Source organism: Takifugu rubripes, chromosome 4 (genome assembly GCF_901000725.2).
Source record: "Takifugu rubripes chromosome 4, fTakRub1.2, whole genome shotgun sequence".
NCBI classification, from domain to species: domain Eukaryota; kingdom Metazoa; phylum Chordata; class Actinopteri; order Tetraodontiformes; family Tetraodontidae; genus Takifugu; species Takifugu rubripes.
In genome coordinates this window covers 11,458,975-11,479,402 of record NC_042288.1, presented here as the reverse complement: position 1 = coordinate 11,479,402, position 20,428 = coordinate 11,458,975, and the positions used below count along the sequence as shown (strand labels likewise).

Here is a 20,428-nt window from a genome sequence, read left to right as displayed (position 1 = left end):
GCGGAGCTTCAACACCAACACGCTTTATTTAAAGTCTTCAGACATCCAGCATCACATTCCTTTCAGTGGCGTTCCGATTACCCGGAGGAACACCCTCCTACCAGGCGCACGCGGAAACACCCATCAGGTCAAAGTTCAGCTTCACAGATTACAAAACGTGCCGTCTTAGCGGCGCTGGTTTCGGAACGTTGGCGGCTTTTCTTGGCTTTTAAAGCGCCTTCGCAGCGACGCGGTTCAGGGGGAGTGTGAGGATGAGCGAGCGAGCCCGTGTCAGGCCCCAGGTGTGTGAGCGTCACCCCCTTCATCCTTGATTAGTGGTGGTGCAGGACGGGTGATCCATCATGGCTGTCAGAGGAAACGGATGCTGGCTGGGTCTGTTTGTCACCGACGGCAACAGTGTGTGTGTGTGTGTGTGTGTGTGGGGGGGGGGGGGCATCATATCTGAGTGACTGTCTGCTTGGATGTGATACGAAAACGTGGCACTTGCGGTTGAAACGACCAAACATTTCACGACTTTTTTCTTTCTTTCTAAAAATAACAGAGGCGCTTTTCCAACCCGCCGTCCTTCCCGGCGCCGCCGTCCTCACAGCTGGTCGTTGCGGATGAATCTGTTGCCTTCCGAGTGTTTGCCGTAGTAGACGTAGCGACACTTGGCGAACACCCCTGAAAAGAGAAACAAACAGCGGTTAAAGTCGCAGCACGTTGGACGCTGCGCTACGGCGGTCGAATTCAACGCTAACAAACGTTAGCAACAACCTCTTGTGACCGCTGCTGCTAATGAGCAGCTAATTTAGACAAAGACACAGAACCATTAACCATAAAGAGCAGAACCATTTGTGGGAGCCTCTTCTTCCAGTAAAAATAAACAAATTCAGTACAACCATGTGGTCGATTTGTGACATCAGCACGCTAACAGGAGCCCTCGGCTCTGATGTCGCCGCCCTCCTGCGGTCACGTGACCGTGTCGCCACTGCACCAGTCGGTGGCATCAATGCCATCAATGCAGCCTCCGCCGGGCCTTTTAAACAGACATCAAGTGCATTATGGGAGAAGAGGAGGGGCGGATGTGGTCCTAAGAGAGCGGGTGGGGGCCCTTGGAGCGCCGTCCAATCACGTAATCCAAAGAGACACTGTCGACGCTCGGGAGAGGACGGCAACCAAGTGACAGGAAGCAGAGACGGGGACAGAGATACTGGTGCCACATTAGTGCCGAGCGTATTCCGACGCCACCCACGGTCCTAACTGGGCCTGACACGCTCACTCCTCCCTTCTCCTCCCGACTCTTCAAAGCGCACAAACACGGGCACGCCGGCGCTCGGCAGCGCCGCACGCGCTTCCTTGCAGCGGTGGTGGGCGTTCTGTCAGTCGGAGGAGCCGTGCGGCAGGAGTGGTGGCGGCGGCGGCGGCGGCCCACGGGCCCGGGGACAGGCTCAGTCAATCTGAATCTGGACTTTGTAGAGGAGCAGTGCTCATTTCCCCTCACGGCTCAGATACTTGAGGTGATCGGAACGCTGAAGTGTGAGGAGCTGTCACCTCCGATAACATCCGGGCGCCTGTCCGCTCCCCCGGTGTGCGAGGGAAACGTACACAGCCTGTGTTTGTCGGCGTGTGCACGTGCTTCCTGTGATCGAGGAGGTTGGTGGGTAGCAGCCGTCGAGATCTGCCTGGAGGCGCAGGTGCCACGGCTGGAGAGCGGGCCTGACACCGCAGGACCGGGGGTGTCTCACGCTGCTCTGATCACACAGGCGCCGGGGACTATCGCATTTCCACGGCTTACCCGGCGAGAGGGCGGCGCTCTCCAGGAGCGGGGCCCTTAAAGAGATTACCCGCCCAGGCACCAGAACCGAGGCGGCTCCTACCAGACTTTACCTGGAGGGGGTGTGTTTGTAGGCAGCGAGCAGAGCCTTTCAGAGCTAACCTTCACAGATGAAGGAGCTAAAGATAACGGCCCCTCGGGCGCTCACACTCTGCTGAGCTCAGCGGCAGCCTGTGGGGGCCGAGAAGGAGGGGAAGGGAGCACAATCGGAGACGCCGCGGCACCAATCGCTAGGCTCCGGCGCCGCACGACCCGCGACCCTCCGACGGTATTTAAAAAGCGGTGCCGGCACATCTGAGATCAAAGGGACGGAACCGAACAAAGAGCCGCTAGCAGGAGCAGGTGAATGTGTCTTCATTTTGTGGCCCTGGATCCGTCCCAGCTGACAGCAAGAGCTCGTCCCCGTTACACGAGCTCACGTGTGTTAACGAAGGAGGGAACCGAACGGCCATTAAAGTGACAGATTAAGAAAGTGATGGGGGGGGGTGATGCCTTGGTGGGGGAGGAACTGGGCCAGAGTTCTGCAGACAGCGTGCGTTACCTTAAAGGAGAGGAGAGCAGAAGCGTCTCGTCTTTATTAGAAGACCCAAGAGTTCAGAGAGGAACAATTCACAGAGGTCTGTGACAGCCACGCTACCGTTAGCATCCAGGAAAAACACAATAAAATGATATAAAACAATAGATTGCAGTGACACACACACACACACACACACACACACACACACACACACACACACACACACACACACACACACACACACAATCCAGGGATTTTCCACGGATTGAGCCTCCGCCCGTCTTATTTGCCAACAAACGTCTGCGTGTTAGTTTAAAACTGACAGGATAGTTAAAAAACAACAACATTTAGTCCATTAAGCAGGAGGAAGTGTCCTCGTGACGCTCGCCCGGGCTCCCGGCTCCTCTCCCGCCCGTTTACAACTGCAGCGCCTGCATGTTCCCAACTTCAGCGTATTGATTAAACTTTTAACTAGCTGCCATATAACCCTGGGACAACATTCATTTGCGTCAATGTTCATCTGTAATTCATTAGCCATTTATACCCTCCACATCCACACTGGCTATCAGGCAAGGTGGCGGGATGGGGGGGTGGGGGGGGATTACAGTGCCTACAATAACAGAACCACCACAGCAAAGCAGGTGGAGCCACAAAACCACTGAGCCAAACATTATCAAAAGATGGACACACACACACACACACACACACACACACGCACACACACACACACACACGTTTGAAGGACTTTACTGTAATACGTCCCCTGCTAACGGGATGAACCATTACCACTTACCCCAACATTAACCTAAAACCAAGTCTTATCCATCAAACAGCCTTTAAAGCTGCAAGAACCAGACAAAATCTCCTCACTTCTTTGTACTTTGGTCCGCACTTTGTAGCATTTACAAACACACCCACAGAAAAATAATAAAACAGTAACCACACGTGTCGTGGCGCTGTAGCGTGAAGCTACATGAATGTGTGGATGGCACGATGTATGCTAGCATGTTAGCATCGGCGCGTGGAAGGATGCACTGAAAGGAGAGAGAGAATCAAATGACCGAAGCGTTGAACTGAAGTGACCCACGTTTCTGGGCTGCAGCATTGTTTTTATGCCTTTATGTTAGCGTGAGAGCGCGAATATTGAACAAGACTCCACTGATAAAATCATCCCAACGTCAGATGTTTGACTCATCAAAGGTTTATGGAAACTTCTACGTACAGTGAATTATTCCCAGGTGTCAATTCAATAGCATGAATGTTGCTTGATTTCAAGTTCTCAGTGAAGTTCTCAACTCCTGGGTAAATGACAGCTCAGTGATTAATCCGAAAATAACGACCAGCTAAAGTGATTAGCCACAATCCCGAGGTTGAGCTCGTCGACGATGCCGTTTTGTCTCAGAAGGATGACACCGCGCCGCCACCACGGTCATTAAACGCCTCTAAAGCGAGGATGGCTTCATTTGCTGAGCTGGGAACTGCAGAGAGGAACGCCGTCTTTATGGGGACGGGGAGGAAATTGAATTCTGGGGCGTATAAATTTGGACTGAAGGAAGCATCACCGTCGCAGGAGGGCTAATGAAAAAAAGGTGAAATTAATTCCAGTGACGTTTATCCCCCACGGAGGCCAGAAAGCAGCGTTACAGTAGCCCTGGAGAGCGCCGATAAGAGGAGGGCGGTTTACGACCAGACCCCGCCCCCCCAGACAACACAACAGGAAGTACAAAACTCTCCCCGCCACACACCGATGATCCACATCCGGAGTTCCCGAAGGGCTCCGTCTGCCCCGAGAGGCACGTGGAAACACTACAGACCCTGGCGATGTGTCCAACGTGGCGTTGCCACTGACGACACGTGCGGCGACGCTGATGGATGGCGTTCCTCATTACAGCCAGGATTTCTAATTAAAAGAAAAGCACAGATAAGTGGTTCGAACCTCCAGACGAAACAGGGATGGGGGGGAGTGAAAATCCTAATTAAAGGTTTGGCTGCGTGCGCTAATGGCGGTTGTATGAAGTGCGGCCGGCGAGTCACTCTGAGGCTTTAATCAGCGGGACGGGATCCAATAACAAAGCGGCGGCGTATTAATCAGCAGAGAGAGATAACTTCAGCGCTCATCTCTCTGACATTGGAGGGAAGGATGAATTAATGATGCTCTCAATCTCAACACATTAAATAATAATTATCAGGCAGAGCAGCATGAAAGGGACTGCGTAATGACGCCCATTGTCTGGTCAATTACAACCACGTCAGGCTGTTCAAAGGCAGGTGGCGCGCTCATCTGTGCTCGCACCTCCCAGTTTACACCCGTCAAGTCCAGAAGTTGATACTCCAGAATAGATTTACGGTGCATTTTCCAGGTGAAGAGAAGCCCTAGAACAGATAAAGGCCCCCTGTCAGTGTTAAGTGTTAGCTAGCCAGTGTTAGCGAAGCCCAGCTAGGAGTGGCATTTGTCACCAAGAGGAAATACGGCTTTGGGTTTTGAGCGGGTTCCTTCTGACGCCGGGTGATTGGCTACCGGCCTCGCGGCCGCTCGGTCTGTGCTGGACATCAGTACCCGCATGGCTGCCGCTGCCCTGGCGGACTCTAAGACACACAGCCTGGCAGCCTCGGCAGCGACACATATCAATACTAATCCGGCGTCTTGTTCCGCCTCAAACCTCGTCTGGCTGCACCTGCGTGACCGCGGCGACCGCGTCTGGATGTACTTCCTTCACACTTCCGTCCCCCGCGGACATTAAACGCTTATTACTCCCAATCCCGGCTCTGCTAACTGACCAGCCTGTCTGGGCCGTGCGGGGGCCCCGTTATTAGAGTCGTTTCAGTGCCCATCCTGAGGGCAGCTCTCTACCTGGGGCTCCTGCTCGCCGCCCGGCCCACTGAGCGCTTGGCCAGCCAAACGGTGATCGGACATGACACGGTGACAGAAAACAGGGAGAGAAGGGCAATGGAAATAAAAGCAGAGAGCTGGCAGAGCGAGGCAGCGGCGCGGAGAGAGAGGGAGGCGGGTGTGTTCGCCGGGGCCCTGGTGGTGCTGGGTGTGCCCATCAACACGGATGAGCGTTAGCCAAGAGCTGCATGTCACCATGATGGAGGGACTGGATCACTCACATCACGCATCCGTCTGACTGGAAGATATCAATCCCCAGGCCTAATCCGAGAGGACACGCTAAAACATCCTTTAACAGTGCTCTTCCCATCATGCCTTTGTGCGTCCCCCCCCCCCCCACCCCGCTCCTGCCTCCGCGCGGCTCCAAATGTGAGTAACCTTCATTGTGGGACCTTAATCGACCGCACTCATTTTCACATCCCATTTCCTCTGTCGCTCGCACTGACAGTCAAATTATGACGGGAAAAACTCCACCTTGACACGTGGCATTTAGGATAATTTGTCACAACGTGGCGGGGGGTGGGGGGTGGGGGGGGGCAAGAAAAAGGGAAAAAAAAAAAACAGGAAAAAGTTCAGATGCACAAACAACTTAAAGAGATAAACGGACCCGGCCAAACCCCCCAATTCCCTCATTAATATTTCAGATGCGTCGGAGTCATGAAGAGGAAAAACAACCTTGAAACCTGGAATTTCCCGTGTTCATTTAAAGCATCACTCCATTTGGGGGGGGGTTCGGATGGTCCCCCGACCTCTAGTGGTGCTCAGAGGACCTGGAGACCCTCCCAGCCAGCGGTGAGACCTTCCCCTCCCCCGCTGCTCCAGACTGCTGAGTCAGGAAGGACACGTGCGCGACAATTATCTCCCGCCTCCTAAATGGACAAATTGATGTCCTCCGAGTTTATGGACTCGGGATTGTGTTCCGGAATTTAGTGCTGCCCTGGTTTTTACGAGCGGCATATTTGAAACACTGATTCCACCGATGGAATCACATTTTCCACCCGGTGACTCCTCTCCCGTCGGGTCGTCCTTTCAACGGCGTGACGCGAGGAAAACGAACGTGCGCGGCCCTGCGCACGTAAGATGCACCGGGACGTACGTTTGCCAAAGCGACAAAGCCCCCATGTTGCTAGGCAACGGAGCAAGTAGAAGGCTTCAGCAGATGATACGGGTGACCCCCGTTGACATCGGATCTGGCTCAACGTCGCGGCCGCGCGTGGTCACTTCCTGCCAGCGTGTAACCTGATCACACAGAAGCAGCCAATGGGAGGCGCCCAGGAGGACATGAGACCCCTCTGGCCTCCGCGTGTCCCCCCCCAGCAGACGGATAGCTGCACTGTACCTCCACTCCTCTTAATTAATATGACACGTCCCCCGCTCGTGTGCAGAGGACGAGGGCGGGGACGGCGAGACGGAGGGACGAGCAGATGATTAAGTGTGAGATCCGCCCCCCCCCCCAGCTCTCACCGTCCTCCCTCCTTCATTTCCGTCCCCTTCAGTGTCTCTCCTCGGCCGCTCCGTCTTCCTCCTCCTCTTATATCTCTCTCGCTCTCTCCTCCCCGCCTCCACGCCACTTTCGGACCGTCCCCCCCCCCCCCCCCCCCCCCCCCCCCCTGCACATCCCCTGACAGGTAGAATAATAACGCTCGTACATCACTGCCCCGAAAAGTCCAATAACCTAAATCTTCACTTGCCACACACCCCGGGACTCAATTACTTTATTGACATGTAATCTTCATAAGGGGAGAAATATTGAGCATGTAAGGTCAGCCGGTTATGAAGACGTATTATCATATTATCTGCATGAGGGTTGTCGGGGCGACGACCTGACAAAGCTAATTATAACGGTACATGTTTCACAGCTCAGGGCGGATTATCTGCCCGGCTGCCTGCTTGAGCCACAGCTGAGGTATCGAGGAGGGGACGGGCAGAGCGGGGGCGGCGCGTCGACCCTGGGAATTAATGAAGCCGAATATTATCGACGCCGCTAATATCCCTGATTCGCTCGTTGTATTTGTCAAGGTTACCTCGCGGAGGAAGGGAGACACAATCCGAGCCGGACGGAACAACAACAGCAACAAAAGCCTGGGAAAAAAAAGAAAAAAGAGGCTGAATAAGCCGTCAGTGCTGCTCCTCAGACAAAATGTCACAGCGGGTTAGTGACGGTACGGAGGACAGTGGCCACGAGCTCCGTTGTCCTTTTCCTCCCAAGGTTATCCCATCATCTTTGGACTCTACTGCCGCGCTGAAAAACCAAGTAAAACCCGCCACATTTTCTTCAAGTATGTTTTTTTTTTTTCTAAATTACCACAAGGGTAGAAGAGGAGAAAGATAACGGAGTTTGTTATTGTAGCCCCCAATGCAGCGGATCAGAGGGCATCAAATAAAGAGCTGGCTGGCCCTAAGACACGGCGTCTCAGGGTCACGGCGAAAAATCTGAAATTCCACCGCCAGACACGCTAACATTTCACTTCGGCTAATATCAGAGCCTGGTTTCCCCCCCGTCTCTGCTGCCCGGCTGTCTGAATCCTCCGCTCGGAAACGGCGGCCTGATAGAATGGTGCTAGCACGCCGCTGCCAAAGGTTATGTGTTAACGCTTGCTAATGGCATCAAATGCAGAAACAGATTTTAGCTTTCTTTCAAGGGGATCCAGCCACTTAACACCGCGAGCGATGGCAAACATCTCTGTTTATCTGCACCAGTATTTAAGCTTTCAGCGCCGCCGTTGCTAAAAGGATTTTTTTTCTTTTGCTGCATAAATATATATTTGGTGAGATATCTTTAAATAATCACCATCACATTTTTCCATCTCTCGGCAGATCTGATGGAGTTTGACGGCGAGCAGTTGTGAAGGTTTAGCTTTGAACGCCTGTTCGTCCTCTGGGAAGAGAGTGAGGCGAACGGACTTTTAAATCACAACAATCTGGAATAAATTCATCTGTTTGACCAAAATGACTCAGTCAATCCGCCGGTCCTGCGCTGCGGCGACATACCATGCCAGAACCCATCGGCAGACGCCATCCTGATGCCGAAATAACTTGTCCGCTCGCATTACGCTGACAGAGAAACCTGCTCCGTCTGTTTAATGTGACTTAATCAGCAAATCAAAGTGACAGATTAAAAGGTTGTTTTGGACTTCTTGGCATTTGGACTACCTCGCTCTTTTCGCTCCGCTCCCGCTTGAATGTGGATGGGGGAAAAAAAGGAAAGAGCTACTTCCCAGAGTTGGCCAGAGTTTAGAGTAGATACACATAAGCTAGATCATTCTAGCTATTTTAGCATACGTTAGCGGCTAACTGTGGCAGCACCTGAGCAGGCATGATTTAGGGAACCTAGGGCACAGGAAGCACACTGCGCCTGACAGGAAGTGCCGATGATGCAGCCATGCAGAAGGTGTTGTCACCCAGCGTGATTAACTGGCCAGAGACTGAATTGGAAACTAATCTGTTGGGGCCATTAACCAGAGCGCCATTACGGCAGGTTTTCATCATGACTGATTACCAGGAGGGAGATCTGCTACCCAGGAACGATCATCTGTGGTCAGGGGATCATCTATTCAGGAGGCCCTGATGAAGATACAGTAGGGGCCAACGGATTTAACCAGCATCTACATCTACTGTTGCCGTCTTCTCAAAGGATCCGACTTCATCTGTTGCATCCGCTACATTGTTAGCCACACCCATCCTGCTGGAAAAACGCTCCCAACCATCCTGCATCCAGCCCCGTCCCAAAATAATCCGAGCGGACACCCACCATCCAAAGCTCGGTCTCAGATATGCAGGGACCGTAAATCACCGTTTCACTGGCAACGACGCGACTCCGGGGGCGATTCAAGGAGCGAGACCCGACCACGGTGGGTGATTTATGAGCTGCCGCTCCTCCAAAAATGACCAGAGCCACTGGGAAGTGGACCAAAGTCCAGTTTTTCCAAGAGTGCTGGGCCAGTCTGGCGGATACTGGTGGGGATTTATAGGGGCATAAATGATGATTTATCCACAATGGTCACAAACAGTGAGGATTCAGGGGAAAGCCTGTTTTCTTACAGCTGAGAATCTGCTTCAGTGGCTCTAATCAGCCTGTTTTGCATAATTCTGAGCTCTCCGACTGGTTCTAATTGCGTAATACTTGTGATTCACCCTGTTGTACAGTGACATCCAGATGAAATATCTAATTTGATCCGCCAGCGTCACTGCTAAACTGCTCCCATCACTCCTGTCACAACAGCTCGGCTCTGAATTGCAGCTCATTAAGGTGGTAAATCAGAGAGATAAACATTCAGACTGATAGTGAGAATAAACAGGTAAACATCTCCGACGCTGGCTGTTCCATCTCCTCGCTTTAACCTTCCGCGTCACTTCAAGAAGTCACAACACTCCAGAGAGTCTCTCCGCCACATCAAACAGCCGGTAAAAACAATAGTGTCAGTGAGTTCCCCCCAAACTGAGCACAAACAGAATTATTTACAGGCTGTGATGGAGCTGCGCGTGCTGGAAGGCTGCTTCCTGTACGCTGTTCAGGCCTCAGAACCTCGGAGTTATTCCCGTTGTGGAAGTTCGGGAGTTTGCTCGGGGAGGGGGGGGCAAGCCGGGGCCCACCGATCAGCTCTCATCGCTCTGTGAAGGATCACAGGCGCAGGTTTCGCCTCGTACCCTCTGCCTTCATCCATCTCCGGAGGCTAGATTTAATGGATATTCATGTCACCATGACGATTCACTCCTGGGAGGAATAATATGGCATCATCCCACTCTCATAAAGGAACTGGAGCCAGGCCACAGACACAGGGAGTGTGTGATGGGATACACAACGGGAGCTAGCTTCCAGAAGAGGAGATTTATGTGAGCGAACCGTCTGTTTTTGGTGCACCGAATTATAAAAGCAGAAATTCTTCATCAGTGATGTCTTCCGTGGCTCCATCTTCCATGTTTGTCAGGGTCAAAGACCCAGAATTCCTTTGGATAGAGGAGTACACTCCAACTGGGTTTAATACAAACAGTTGTGCTATTTCTATCTGAATATTTTACATTTGTGAAATGAATTTTAATGTTTTTAGAGCAGCCAAACAGGCAGTTTATTCATTTTCAGACCTAATTTCTGCGTTGAGTGGAAAGTTTTCAAGACATGGAAAACCTTCGCACCGCTGGAGGCCTCCGGCAGGGTTTACGGGCCTTTGACTCAGCAAGTTTAGCCAACACAAATTACTGCACTGGTTTGGCTAAAACGGCACCTTAAACATGCTAGCTGGACTGAAACCAAAGCTCTAAAAGTTGAGCGAACACACCCAGATAATGAGAAAGTTGCCTATTCCTGCGCATACCAGGGTCTTATTGGACTGAACATGGTTAGCCTCTGGGATGCTAACTTGCTAACCAATGATTTGCCATTGTTGGGTCTGTAATACTGTAGTACAACAGGAAAAGTGGCATTATTTCATTAATAAATTGATAAAACTGCCGTACACAAAGACAAGAGTCCAAACGTATGCATGTCAAAGTTCCCACCAGCGTTGGGAGTTCATGTGTTTCCACGGAGACCCTTTTGATCGAGGTCTAACAGGAGGCAAGACTTCGACTGGAAGCACAATTTAGCTTCATCTTGCTGGCTTTTCAAACCATTTGAATCTTTAAAAACCAGTCCAGGCACTATGTGAGCTCCCTCCCATCGTAAATTTGTGGCTGTATGAAGAAGTGGACACGCGGCCATTCAGAAAGTCACATGATCTACAGCGCTTCATCACGTCACGACCACAAGCAGCAGACGCCGCCCAGAAAACCAGACCTTCGCGCAGCTCCAGGGGCTCTGGGAAACCCTTTTTATAGACTGGTTCTGCTGCAAGAGGCCACATCTTTATCCGTCGCGCCACCTCATAGGGGCACGTTCACTCAACCGGAGCTCTGGTCCGTTCAAAACATCCGTCTGTCCTTCCTTAATCCTGAAAACGGTCAGTAGAGCAGCTTTCTGGTGAGGCTGCTCAGACTTTCCACAGCGTCTGCTGCTGGTAGAACCATTACAGGTTAGAAGGGAAAGTCCTGCCGTGCACGTGCGTGTGTGTGTGCGGGGGAACGCCAGAGGGTCCCCGTCTTCTCCCACGTTCCTCCAGAGAGTCAGCATAAAAACAGGGGAACAGCAGAGGCAACGGGGGCCACAAGGCACCATTTTCAATCAACAGGAAGTCAAAGCTAGGGGGAAAAAAAAGGAGCTTCCTTCTTCATTTCCACGACTGGGAAGTTTCAGCGGTGGCGCTTTGCTCCTCCATTAGTCACGTTTCCATCCAGATGTCTGGTGGAGGAGCGCGAGGGAGGAGGAGACAGCAGCAGGTGTAGATATGGGCGAGCCCAGCTGAGCTCTAAAAGCCGGTGCTTAGCACCCACGGCTCCGTCATCTGGCCTCTCCCCCGTCTCTGCCAGCCTTCCGACAGCCCATTCCTCATCATTTACCCCTTTTTGGCAAAGCCCAGGGCCCTTTTAATGGACCGCTCTGAATGCTTCCAGATGTTTGTTTATTTGTTGTGCAGCCACTATAAAACGTTTACTCTGGCGCTGGAGCTTTTCCCGTTGCTTTATGTTTTTGGGGGGGCGGGGGGCGGGCGGCGGGGGACTGAAGGATCTAATGGAGGTGTGTGGTGGGAGCCGCGGCGCACATTACCCCGGCAACTGCCTAACAAATGCACGAGGGCCCGTGGGTGTTGTCAGAGGGCGAAAAAAAGCTTTCATATTTTAGAGCTTTTGCTTTGAAGGCTGGTCCCCCCCCCCCCCCCCCAGGTATTTGCAATAATAGTTGGGGAACAATTTAAGACACGTACAGCACATACAGAGTAGCTGGAAGCGGGCCCAGAACCACCAGAATACAGAAAACCGGCATTTTCACTCCTCAGTTTCACTTCCTGCCGCCGGCGCCGAAGGATGGGCGACGTCAACAGACGCGGGTACGCGTGTGGATCAATCAGAACAGACTTCGGAAAGAGTCAGAATTAGAACGTCGCTTTAAAACGTGTCGCAGGTCGGTAATTCTGGCGCTCACGCACAGGCCGAGACGGCGGCAGCTCCAGAGGCTGCGGCGCCGCTTTAGACCTGGACTCGGACTGGACTTGGAGCCGAGCTGACAGTTGCACGGAGAGTCAGAGCCAAGGTGACACCGGTGGAGGATCCTCAGGCCCCCCTGCCACACCACATTCCCCACCGGTCTCTGCTGGAACCCCCCCCACTCTGCCCCGTCCCTCTTCCTTATCTCCTCTCCTTGTATCTGCTGTAAGTCTCGATTTTATGTCCCCCTAACAGCAGCACGTCCTTTGCTCTGCGTCCTCTCCTGACTCCTTGTTTCCTTCCTTGTCTCCCTGGGCGGTGGGCTGCCATCCTCTGGGATCTCCTATTAGCTGTGATCACCTCTGGCAGCCGGGCTCTGGGCCCTTCCATACAGGTGACACGCGGGGGGGTTGGGTGCAGGGAGACCAGGACTAAACTACGGAGCCTCTCCTGGGAATACAAACAATTGTATAAAGCACCAGTAGACAAGATGATCAGTTAGCATTTTTGTGAGCTATCATGGCCTCCAGAGGGGAGCCGCCACTGATCCCTAGAACTGATCCTCCTCAGCGTTCCGTCCTTTTTTCCCTGGTATCATCCGGCTTTACAATGACAAAAGGAGTGGGACTCTGTCAGGGCCCCTTTTAGGCAGGGTGGGGACGGTTTCATGGTTCTGAGGGCGTTGGAGAGAAAGGAACCCTAAAATCAACAGCTCTCCAACGCCGATGTTGTAGCTGCGCAGCGGATTTAAAGACACTTTCAGGAAGTGCATCTTATCTGCAGCTTAAAGAGTCGTTTCATGGCGCGGAATGAAAGCGGCGGTTGACAGGCTCAGCGCCGCAGAACACAGCAGCACTTGTATCAGGAGACCTTGGATGAGCAGCATTTACTCGCTTAATTCACCATCCACAGAAAGCAGCTCATTGTTTCCTCCTATTGTGTTCGTCCTGAACTGAACTCTCACGCACTCGGAAAAATGTCCCCCGTTCCCTCCCAACAATATAAAGAAGACTTTCACCGTGACCGTCTCCGCCGCGAAAACTGTGTTTCCGAAGCGTAAATGAAGTGAGAACACAGCAGGAGAGCAGGCGGAGCGGAGGTGAAGGGCGACGATGGGGGCGGCCTTATCGAAGACTGCAGCTCCGCGTCATAAAAATAACAAACGCAGGCGGCGGCGGCGGCGGCGGCGGCTCAGATCTCACACAGACGGGGAAATATTTCACGTGTCACATCCCCTCACCTTTAAATGGACCGCTCGGCACTGCAGTCGGCTCGAGCTGCCGCTGTCAAGATCTTCATATCAGAGATCTGTCCTGGGAAGCTTTACGCTTCTGATCCTGAGCGCTTTGCATTGGGGGTGGGGGGGTGGGGGGGTGACTGGAGCAGGAAAACTCAAAGGTGGCGAAAGACGGCTTCAACTGTGTGGAGTTATTCTGGTAACACATCCCTCAGTTTTCCTCATTTTACAGCCCAGCCTGGGATCAGCTGTTTCTATAGGTCATTTACATTTAAGGCTGTAAATGGGCTTTAAACTGATAAATGCAGTGATAAAACATCACCTCACAGTAAAATATCACGAAACAAAGCAGGATTTTCTGGATTTTCCTCACGTTTGCTTCCACAGAGGTGGACAACATGGAATTGATGCACAATTGCATAAACTTACAACTCGGGGCCATTAGAAGTCCTAATCAATGACTTGTATCAGCAGATCCAAGGATGTTTCATCTTCTTTATGCCCCCCCCCCCCCCCCCCCCCCCCCCACACACACAGCTAGATTATTCAGATTGATTAGTTCTATGAACAGATGCAGAATGAGATCAATAAGCGCAAATAAAAGAACTTCAAGGTCCGTCCTTTCCCACTCCGATGGGGTCGTGACCTCCATCTCCATAATCCTCGAGCTGTGGCAGGACGCATCGCCACAGGTCAGTGTTTATTTTAAGAAACTCCATCTGGTTCTAAAGGTCTCCTGGTTACCTTTGTGGTTTTGTGGTTCTCTGGATCCTCGAGGTAGAGGGGTGTAGGGCAGAGGCCGACTCTCGAATCCCGTCTCGTGAGGCGCCTGAGAGAGCAAACACACAAACGTTAGCGTTGACGCTGAGAGCAAAGAAACCAACAAGGAACAACAAAAAAAGCTCAGGAAAAGGCTGGACAAGCTGTCAGAATGACAAGTGACGCTTCAACCGGCCCTGACTCCTAAAAAATGCTGAGCGCTCCTGTTTTACGACATGATGTGGCGGCCATGTTTCATCGCTCCTCCCCTGTGGCGGAGCGCCGACCTGCTTTGATGATCTGATCTACGAGGTGGCGAGGGGCCGCGGGTGTGAACCTTCGCTCAGCCGTGACCTCCTGCAGCGGTCAGCTGAAGGTCAGCCGTCACTCACTCTGAACGGTGTGGTTATGCTCACCCCGTTGGTGGTGACCCCCGCCCCCCGCCTTTATTAGCACTTATGCTAATAGCATTTTAAAAGGACCCTCTCTAATTTTGAGCCAGTGAAAATGAAGTTTTCTCATCATCTGCTGGTGGAAGGTCAAGAGTTCCTGGCCTAAAGGTTTTTCTGTTGCTTCTCAGGAGGCGTTTTACTAATCTGACTGAATGTTAGAGACTCGCTAAACTAAGCTATGCTACAATCAAGGCTGTGTACAATTAAAGTATTTTTTAATAAACCAGAGGCTTTGGGGATTCTAAATAACAGGAAACATGCCCTCCAACAGTCTTTTTTATACTGTCAAGGACTTAAACACCCTCTTTTTTGCCCTCTTAGACTCTTAGTGAGTGGAGCGGGCAGTTTATCAGGACACGGCCATATCTGATGCCTTTGCTCAGCTACTTTTCTTCTCTGCAGGAAGGAATTCAGCGGGCCTTTAATCATAGCCAGGAATCATCTGACAAATACATATTAGAGGTGGTTTGGAGCTGCGTTTCCCCCACTTTTATTGTTGTTCTGCTATATGCTCATGCATAACCTTGAGGAATGGAACGGTCTGCGCTGGTAAATGGAACCATATTCGTCATGGGCAAAGAGAGCGCTGTGAATTGAAAACGATCACATAATGTGCTTCCAGATAGCATCTCAGAGAGGCATTAAGGTCCAGCAGTGTGTGTAAACTGTGCAACTAAAGGAAGAAAAACCAGAAGAAGTGAACGCTCTGCATCTGGTCCACGTGGCTGCTGAAAGGAGCGAAAGCTCCTGATTTAAAAGAAAACATATTTACAGATCACACCCCTTTGCTCTCTATCCCCCGATGTTATGCATCATTGTAACACTGGCTATAATATAGTCGACTACAAGCTAAAAGAGCAAGTCAAGCGCTGCGTCAGGCTTCTTCTCTCTATTTGATCTGCTCTCCTGAACCACCGTGAAGTCCAGCCTCATTTCCTGGCCTGCTAGAAAGATCACAAACAGGGGCCTCTTCTGGCCCGCTGGCCCCCAGAAAGCCCCTCCTAATCCCGCTGCTTGCACACGATTAATCTTCCTAGTTGCCACATTATTAACGGCACCACCCACAGACTGATGCAGGAGGCTGCTGGAGGAGGAGCGGCGGAGGGAGGGGTGCTGCGGTGCGCTGGGTGGAGACCCTCAGGCTGCCTCCGCATCTGCAGGACGTCCATCGGCAGCATCGCCACCCACCGCTTCCACAGAGAGAACGCTTTACCTTTTGATCAACCCCTCCACATCTGCATCTCACCCAGTGCAACCATTTTACCCCACCCACAGTGGGTGAATCAGCCAATTTGCTGACCCTCAGATCCGGCTTCACCCCCCCCTCCACATGAATGAGAGCGCGCCTGGAACAAAGGCTGGGAAAAAGCCGGCTCTTTATTCCAGAATCTGGTCTCCCGGTCTACTTTTCTGCCCTTTTTCTCGCCACCCCTCCTGTTTTCCTCCATCGTGGTACCTGTGCTGGACAGAGGGAGGTGCTGCTGTGTCGTCTATTTCAAGACTCTTTTCTTTCTCTCCTCCTTCTCTCTCTCCGTCTCTCCGCTGTCCAGATTAGTCTGCTCATCAAGCTGAGCATTGTTTTAATTTGCTGGGCCCGGGGCATATGCTGAGTGTTCACATCATTATTGTCTCCGTGCACTGTGAGTTATCACCACAGCTTATGATAATGTGGCACAAATTTACAGGCTGAGAGGCACCGAGGATTCAGCCGCAATAAAGGGCTGGACGGAAGAGAGCGGAGAACAGGAGAAAAAAGCAAGGAGGGTTGTTGGCAGAGGGAGGAAGCGCTGTTGGTTGTCATTATGAAAGATGATTCCCGTAGCGGATAATACATCACACCAGGGCCGTCTGTCTGCCACTTTCCCATGTTGTTATGCGAATAAATGCTGATAAACCCAGAGGCGAGGGTGATTATTACTTCCAACGCATCACCGGGAGAGAGGGGCTGGGGACGGAGGGGAGGACAGGGAAGAGGAGAAGACAAAGAGAGCCTCCCCTCCTCCTGGAACCACACAAGCGTCGGCTGACGCGCGTCCAGGTGGGATTCATCTCCACAAAGTTTGCAAAGTTTAGCTAGCCCTGCCGTCTGTTTGGAAGCATGACGTTGCCATGACTACCGCAGGGTCTCGGCCGGGACGGGATTAAGATTTGAGGCGTGCAGAGGCCGAGCGGGTTTCCAGCCCGACACAGGTGGTTCCCGCTTCGCCTGGCCTCACCTCGGCCCTTCAGAGCGAGCGGCAATACAATCTAATTACAGCGGCGCTACAGAGGGAGACCAGTGTAAACACCAGCCCTTTTTATCTCCTTATACATCTGGACAAGTAGACAAAGTGCTAAAAGGAAATAAATGTGGCCTGACAGCCACATCAAAGAGTTCAGCCAGAGGCTTACTGCTACTTAGGGCACAGGAATGTTGTTGCTAAGCATCAGCCCACAACCTATCAGGGTGCAAAGAGGGCCCTGTCCTGCCTCAGAGGGGGGGGGGCGAAGAAGGGAGGGCGGCTGACATTGAGGGGAGGCTAGGGACTCAAGGAGATTTTTGTAGCTTAAAGCAATTGTTGGAAGAAACAAGCCTTCTGTTTTGTTTTCTCTTGACACCATTTCTGCTTCTTCTGCTTGCAAAAGACATGTAGAAAAATCTCTTTTGATATCTTTTCTCTTTGGGTCTATATCAAAATATTTCTTTTGTGTCTGCGCATGGAACTTTTTCCTCTCCCCCGCGCCCCCCCGCCTCTGTAAACTGGTGCTGCCTTCTGATCGTGTCGGGGATCAGAAGAGACGCAGCTCGCGAACTCATTGGAGTCAACATTTAATGCCGGCGTGACGCGTTCACTTCTCCGCGAGATGGAATTTTTGATGATCCCCGCCTCGCGCCTGTGATGCCGGGGCTCGGGAGCGTCGGGAGCCCAGAAACAAACAATGAAAAAGCAAATTAGCCGCAGCGGCAGTGACAAATTGAGGAATTCAGGCTCGAAAAATGGAAATTCATTCACATTTTTATAGCCGAACTCGGAGACTTCTGAGTGGAAATATTAGAGTGTGTGTGTGAAATCTATAAATGGTGTGTGTGTGTGTGTGTGTGTGTGTAGGGGGGGTAATGTTGTGGTCCCCGCAGCACAGAAGTCTTTGCTCAGCAGGAGGACCGCTGAACGTGTGCTTGATGATTTACCAGTTCAGGTCCAATGAACTCGTAAATGTATCACATGATCAGTGATCACAGGAGCGGCGGTTCAGGCGCCTTCGCTCGGGGCCGCGAGGCGCACGGGGCCGACCGGTGACCCTTTCATGTACGGCTGAGCGTCAGACAGGCAAAGGTTGAGCGTTGCTGGATGTTAATCATCCGTGGCGACGACTGAGAGGAGCTCACAGGGCCGTGGTTTGTTTTGGGGGTGGGGGGGGGGGCACAGGCCTGTTTTAGTTAGAGTTGACCTTTGCACTCTCAGAAGCTACACAATCACATCGTTTCATGTATATTCGCATTACCGGACAAATAAATTCCCTTATTTCCACAAGGGGAGAAGTGGAAAACTTTATTCCGACATGTTTTCTGGCCTGTTTAAACTGCAGAAATATTTTCCACAAACTACAAACTCCGCACAAACAGGTATGCGCTTAAAGCGGAGCAGAGTGTGTCGTCTTTCCCTTCTGATTAAGGGCCGTAGCTGCCGTCAGAGCTGTTTTCCAGAGTGTAGCATATTTAATAATTGAAGAGTCGGGGAGCGGACCTGTCACGCCTGCTTGTCTGGAATGTTTCCCGCGCAATTAGATGCAGAGAGACATTTGAAGAGGGCCCACGAAAAGAGCCACCAAAAGTGACATGTGAACTTAAAGGAAATTAGCTCTTCACACGAGTGAAAGCTGAAGGTTACTTAGCGATGCTTAACTGGGGCTGCGGCGGCGTGACACGCGTCTTTGACTCGGGCTCGCCACAGAGATTCCAGGGCTGCGATTTTCCCTACTTTGAGGCGACTTCAGTCATTGAGATCACAGAGGGGAAGCAAACTAATTTTGACTAAAGGAAGAGTGTGTGTGTGTGTGTGTGTGTGTGTGTGTGTGTGTGTGTGTGTGTGTGTGTGTGTGTGTGTGTGTGTGTGTGTGTGTGTGTGGACCTGAGATGTGTCGAAATAATGAGATCTCTTGATGTTTTTTGCAGATACGGGAGGATGCCGGCAGACGCACAACTCCCGCATGTATTTAAGCACAACCCACCAAACACACAACACAGAGCGCACGTGCACAGACTCGCTCATGCAACCGCGTACGCATAAAAATACAGAGTTAGACAAACACGTGTTAAATATAGCGGAAAACAAAACTAAAGATTTCCAAAATCAACAGCAGCTGTCTTTAGACATGCTGATAAAACCTAATTAATCATGATTAAAGCTCTGATCATGTGACTTCGCTTTGCCTTTGATGGAAAAATACCAGACGACAGCTTGTAAACATGGATATTTAATATGCTCCTTATCCATCTCTGCGCCTCTGACAACCTCTCAGGAACCCCCCCCCACATCTGTGAGTTACAGGTCACAATGATAACGCTGTCATCCCCCCACGCCGATCATAAGTCACAGGCAAACGACCCAGATCCTCCGTGGCGAGGAGAAAAACCCTCCGCGGGCCTGTAAGCTGTGTGGCTACACCGTGTCATCTTTATGGCGCGGAGCGGAGCGGCACGGAGCGGAGCGGAGCCCGGCTCTCTAATCACTCTGCCTCCTCCATTTACACAGACGGGGACGGAGGAGCAGGCAAACAATGCTTTAAAAATGGAGCCCCCCCCCCCCCCCCCCCACCGCATGCCTGCGCTCTTCCACCGGTGGCTGCCGCCTCGCCGTTTCTCTGAAAGCTGGAGAGGGGAGATAGCGGCGGGCCCCACGCCACGGCGCTCCTCCCGCCTGCGCTCATCCTCGGCTCCTCTTCGGGAAGGACTTGTGAAGGTGAGCGGCTGCGTCGGCAGAGTGGGAATAAAAGAGACAAACCCGGGCTGGAAATGAAATAAAAAGTAGCGGTCTTAACCAGTAATTGCGCTGCTTTGCTGAGCACGCGTTCAGATCTCTAAACCTGATTTAGTGACGGCGCCGCGGCCACAAATCACCGCGCCCTCTGAGAAACACTTGTGCTATGAAATTGTTTAATCTCATCAAGTTGTGCTTTCACAGCGCGCCATAAATCACGTCGTCTTTGTTATCATAGACCTCCACGAGCGCCTCTGAGGCAGGCAATGGATCGTGGGTCTATATAATCTGGACTGCGTAAACAGCAGCGTCTGAGCAGCCTGAAATACCTTCATATTAGCCGCGGTGCAGCTGGCGGAACACAAGCGCCCTGATGGATATCTCATTTCCTGCTCCCTGCATCTATTTCAGGCAAATTATTACCGCATAAATTTCTTGTCAACAGAAACGGCCAATTAATTAAGCTAAAAATGCAGCCGCGATGGCGGCGACGCACCACACAGGAGAGCGGCGCCGATGTTCCGCCGGGGCAAATTTACGGCGGGGGTCACCGCGATGAACGATTTTTAACTCTGTCGTAAAGCGGCAGGCAGGCCAATGTCCACACGGGAGCCGCGCTGCCCACCAACGCGCGACATATTTGCATAAAGTGTATTTATGTGAGGAGGCTGGAGGACGACAGCCCGGGCGAGGAAATAAAGTTTACAACTGCTAAACAAAATGTCCGCCAACCCCCGCCTCCCCGCCGCTTCATCAAAGACGTGTGGGGAGGGTTGGCTGGA

General features: G+C 51.9%; 1 protein-coding gene across 2 annotated transcripts in view; it reads right to left on the bottom strand.

The window, feature by feature from the left end:
* lrmda (leucine rich melanocyte differentiation associated) overlaps positions 1-20,428 on the bottom strand; it is a 141,628-nt gene continuing 121,200 nt past the window's right edge. For both annotated transcript variants that reach the window (XM_011603272.2, XM_029834802.1), the window contains 2 exons: positions 14,222-14,306; positions 1-663 (listed from right to left, as the gene is read on the bottom strand). In XM_011603272.2, coding sequence (XP_011601574.2) covers positions 584-663; positions 14,222-14,306 — 165 coding nt within the window. In that variant the 3' untranslated portion in view covers positions 1-583. The remainder of the gene's footprint in view (positions 664-14,221; positions 14,307-20,428) is intronic.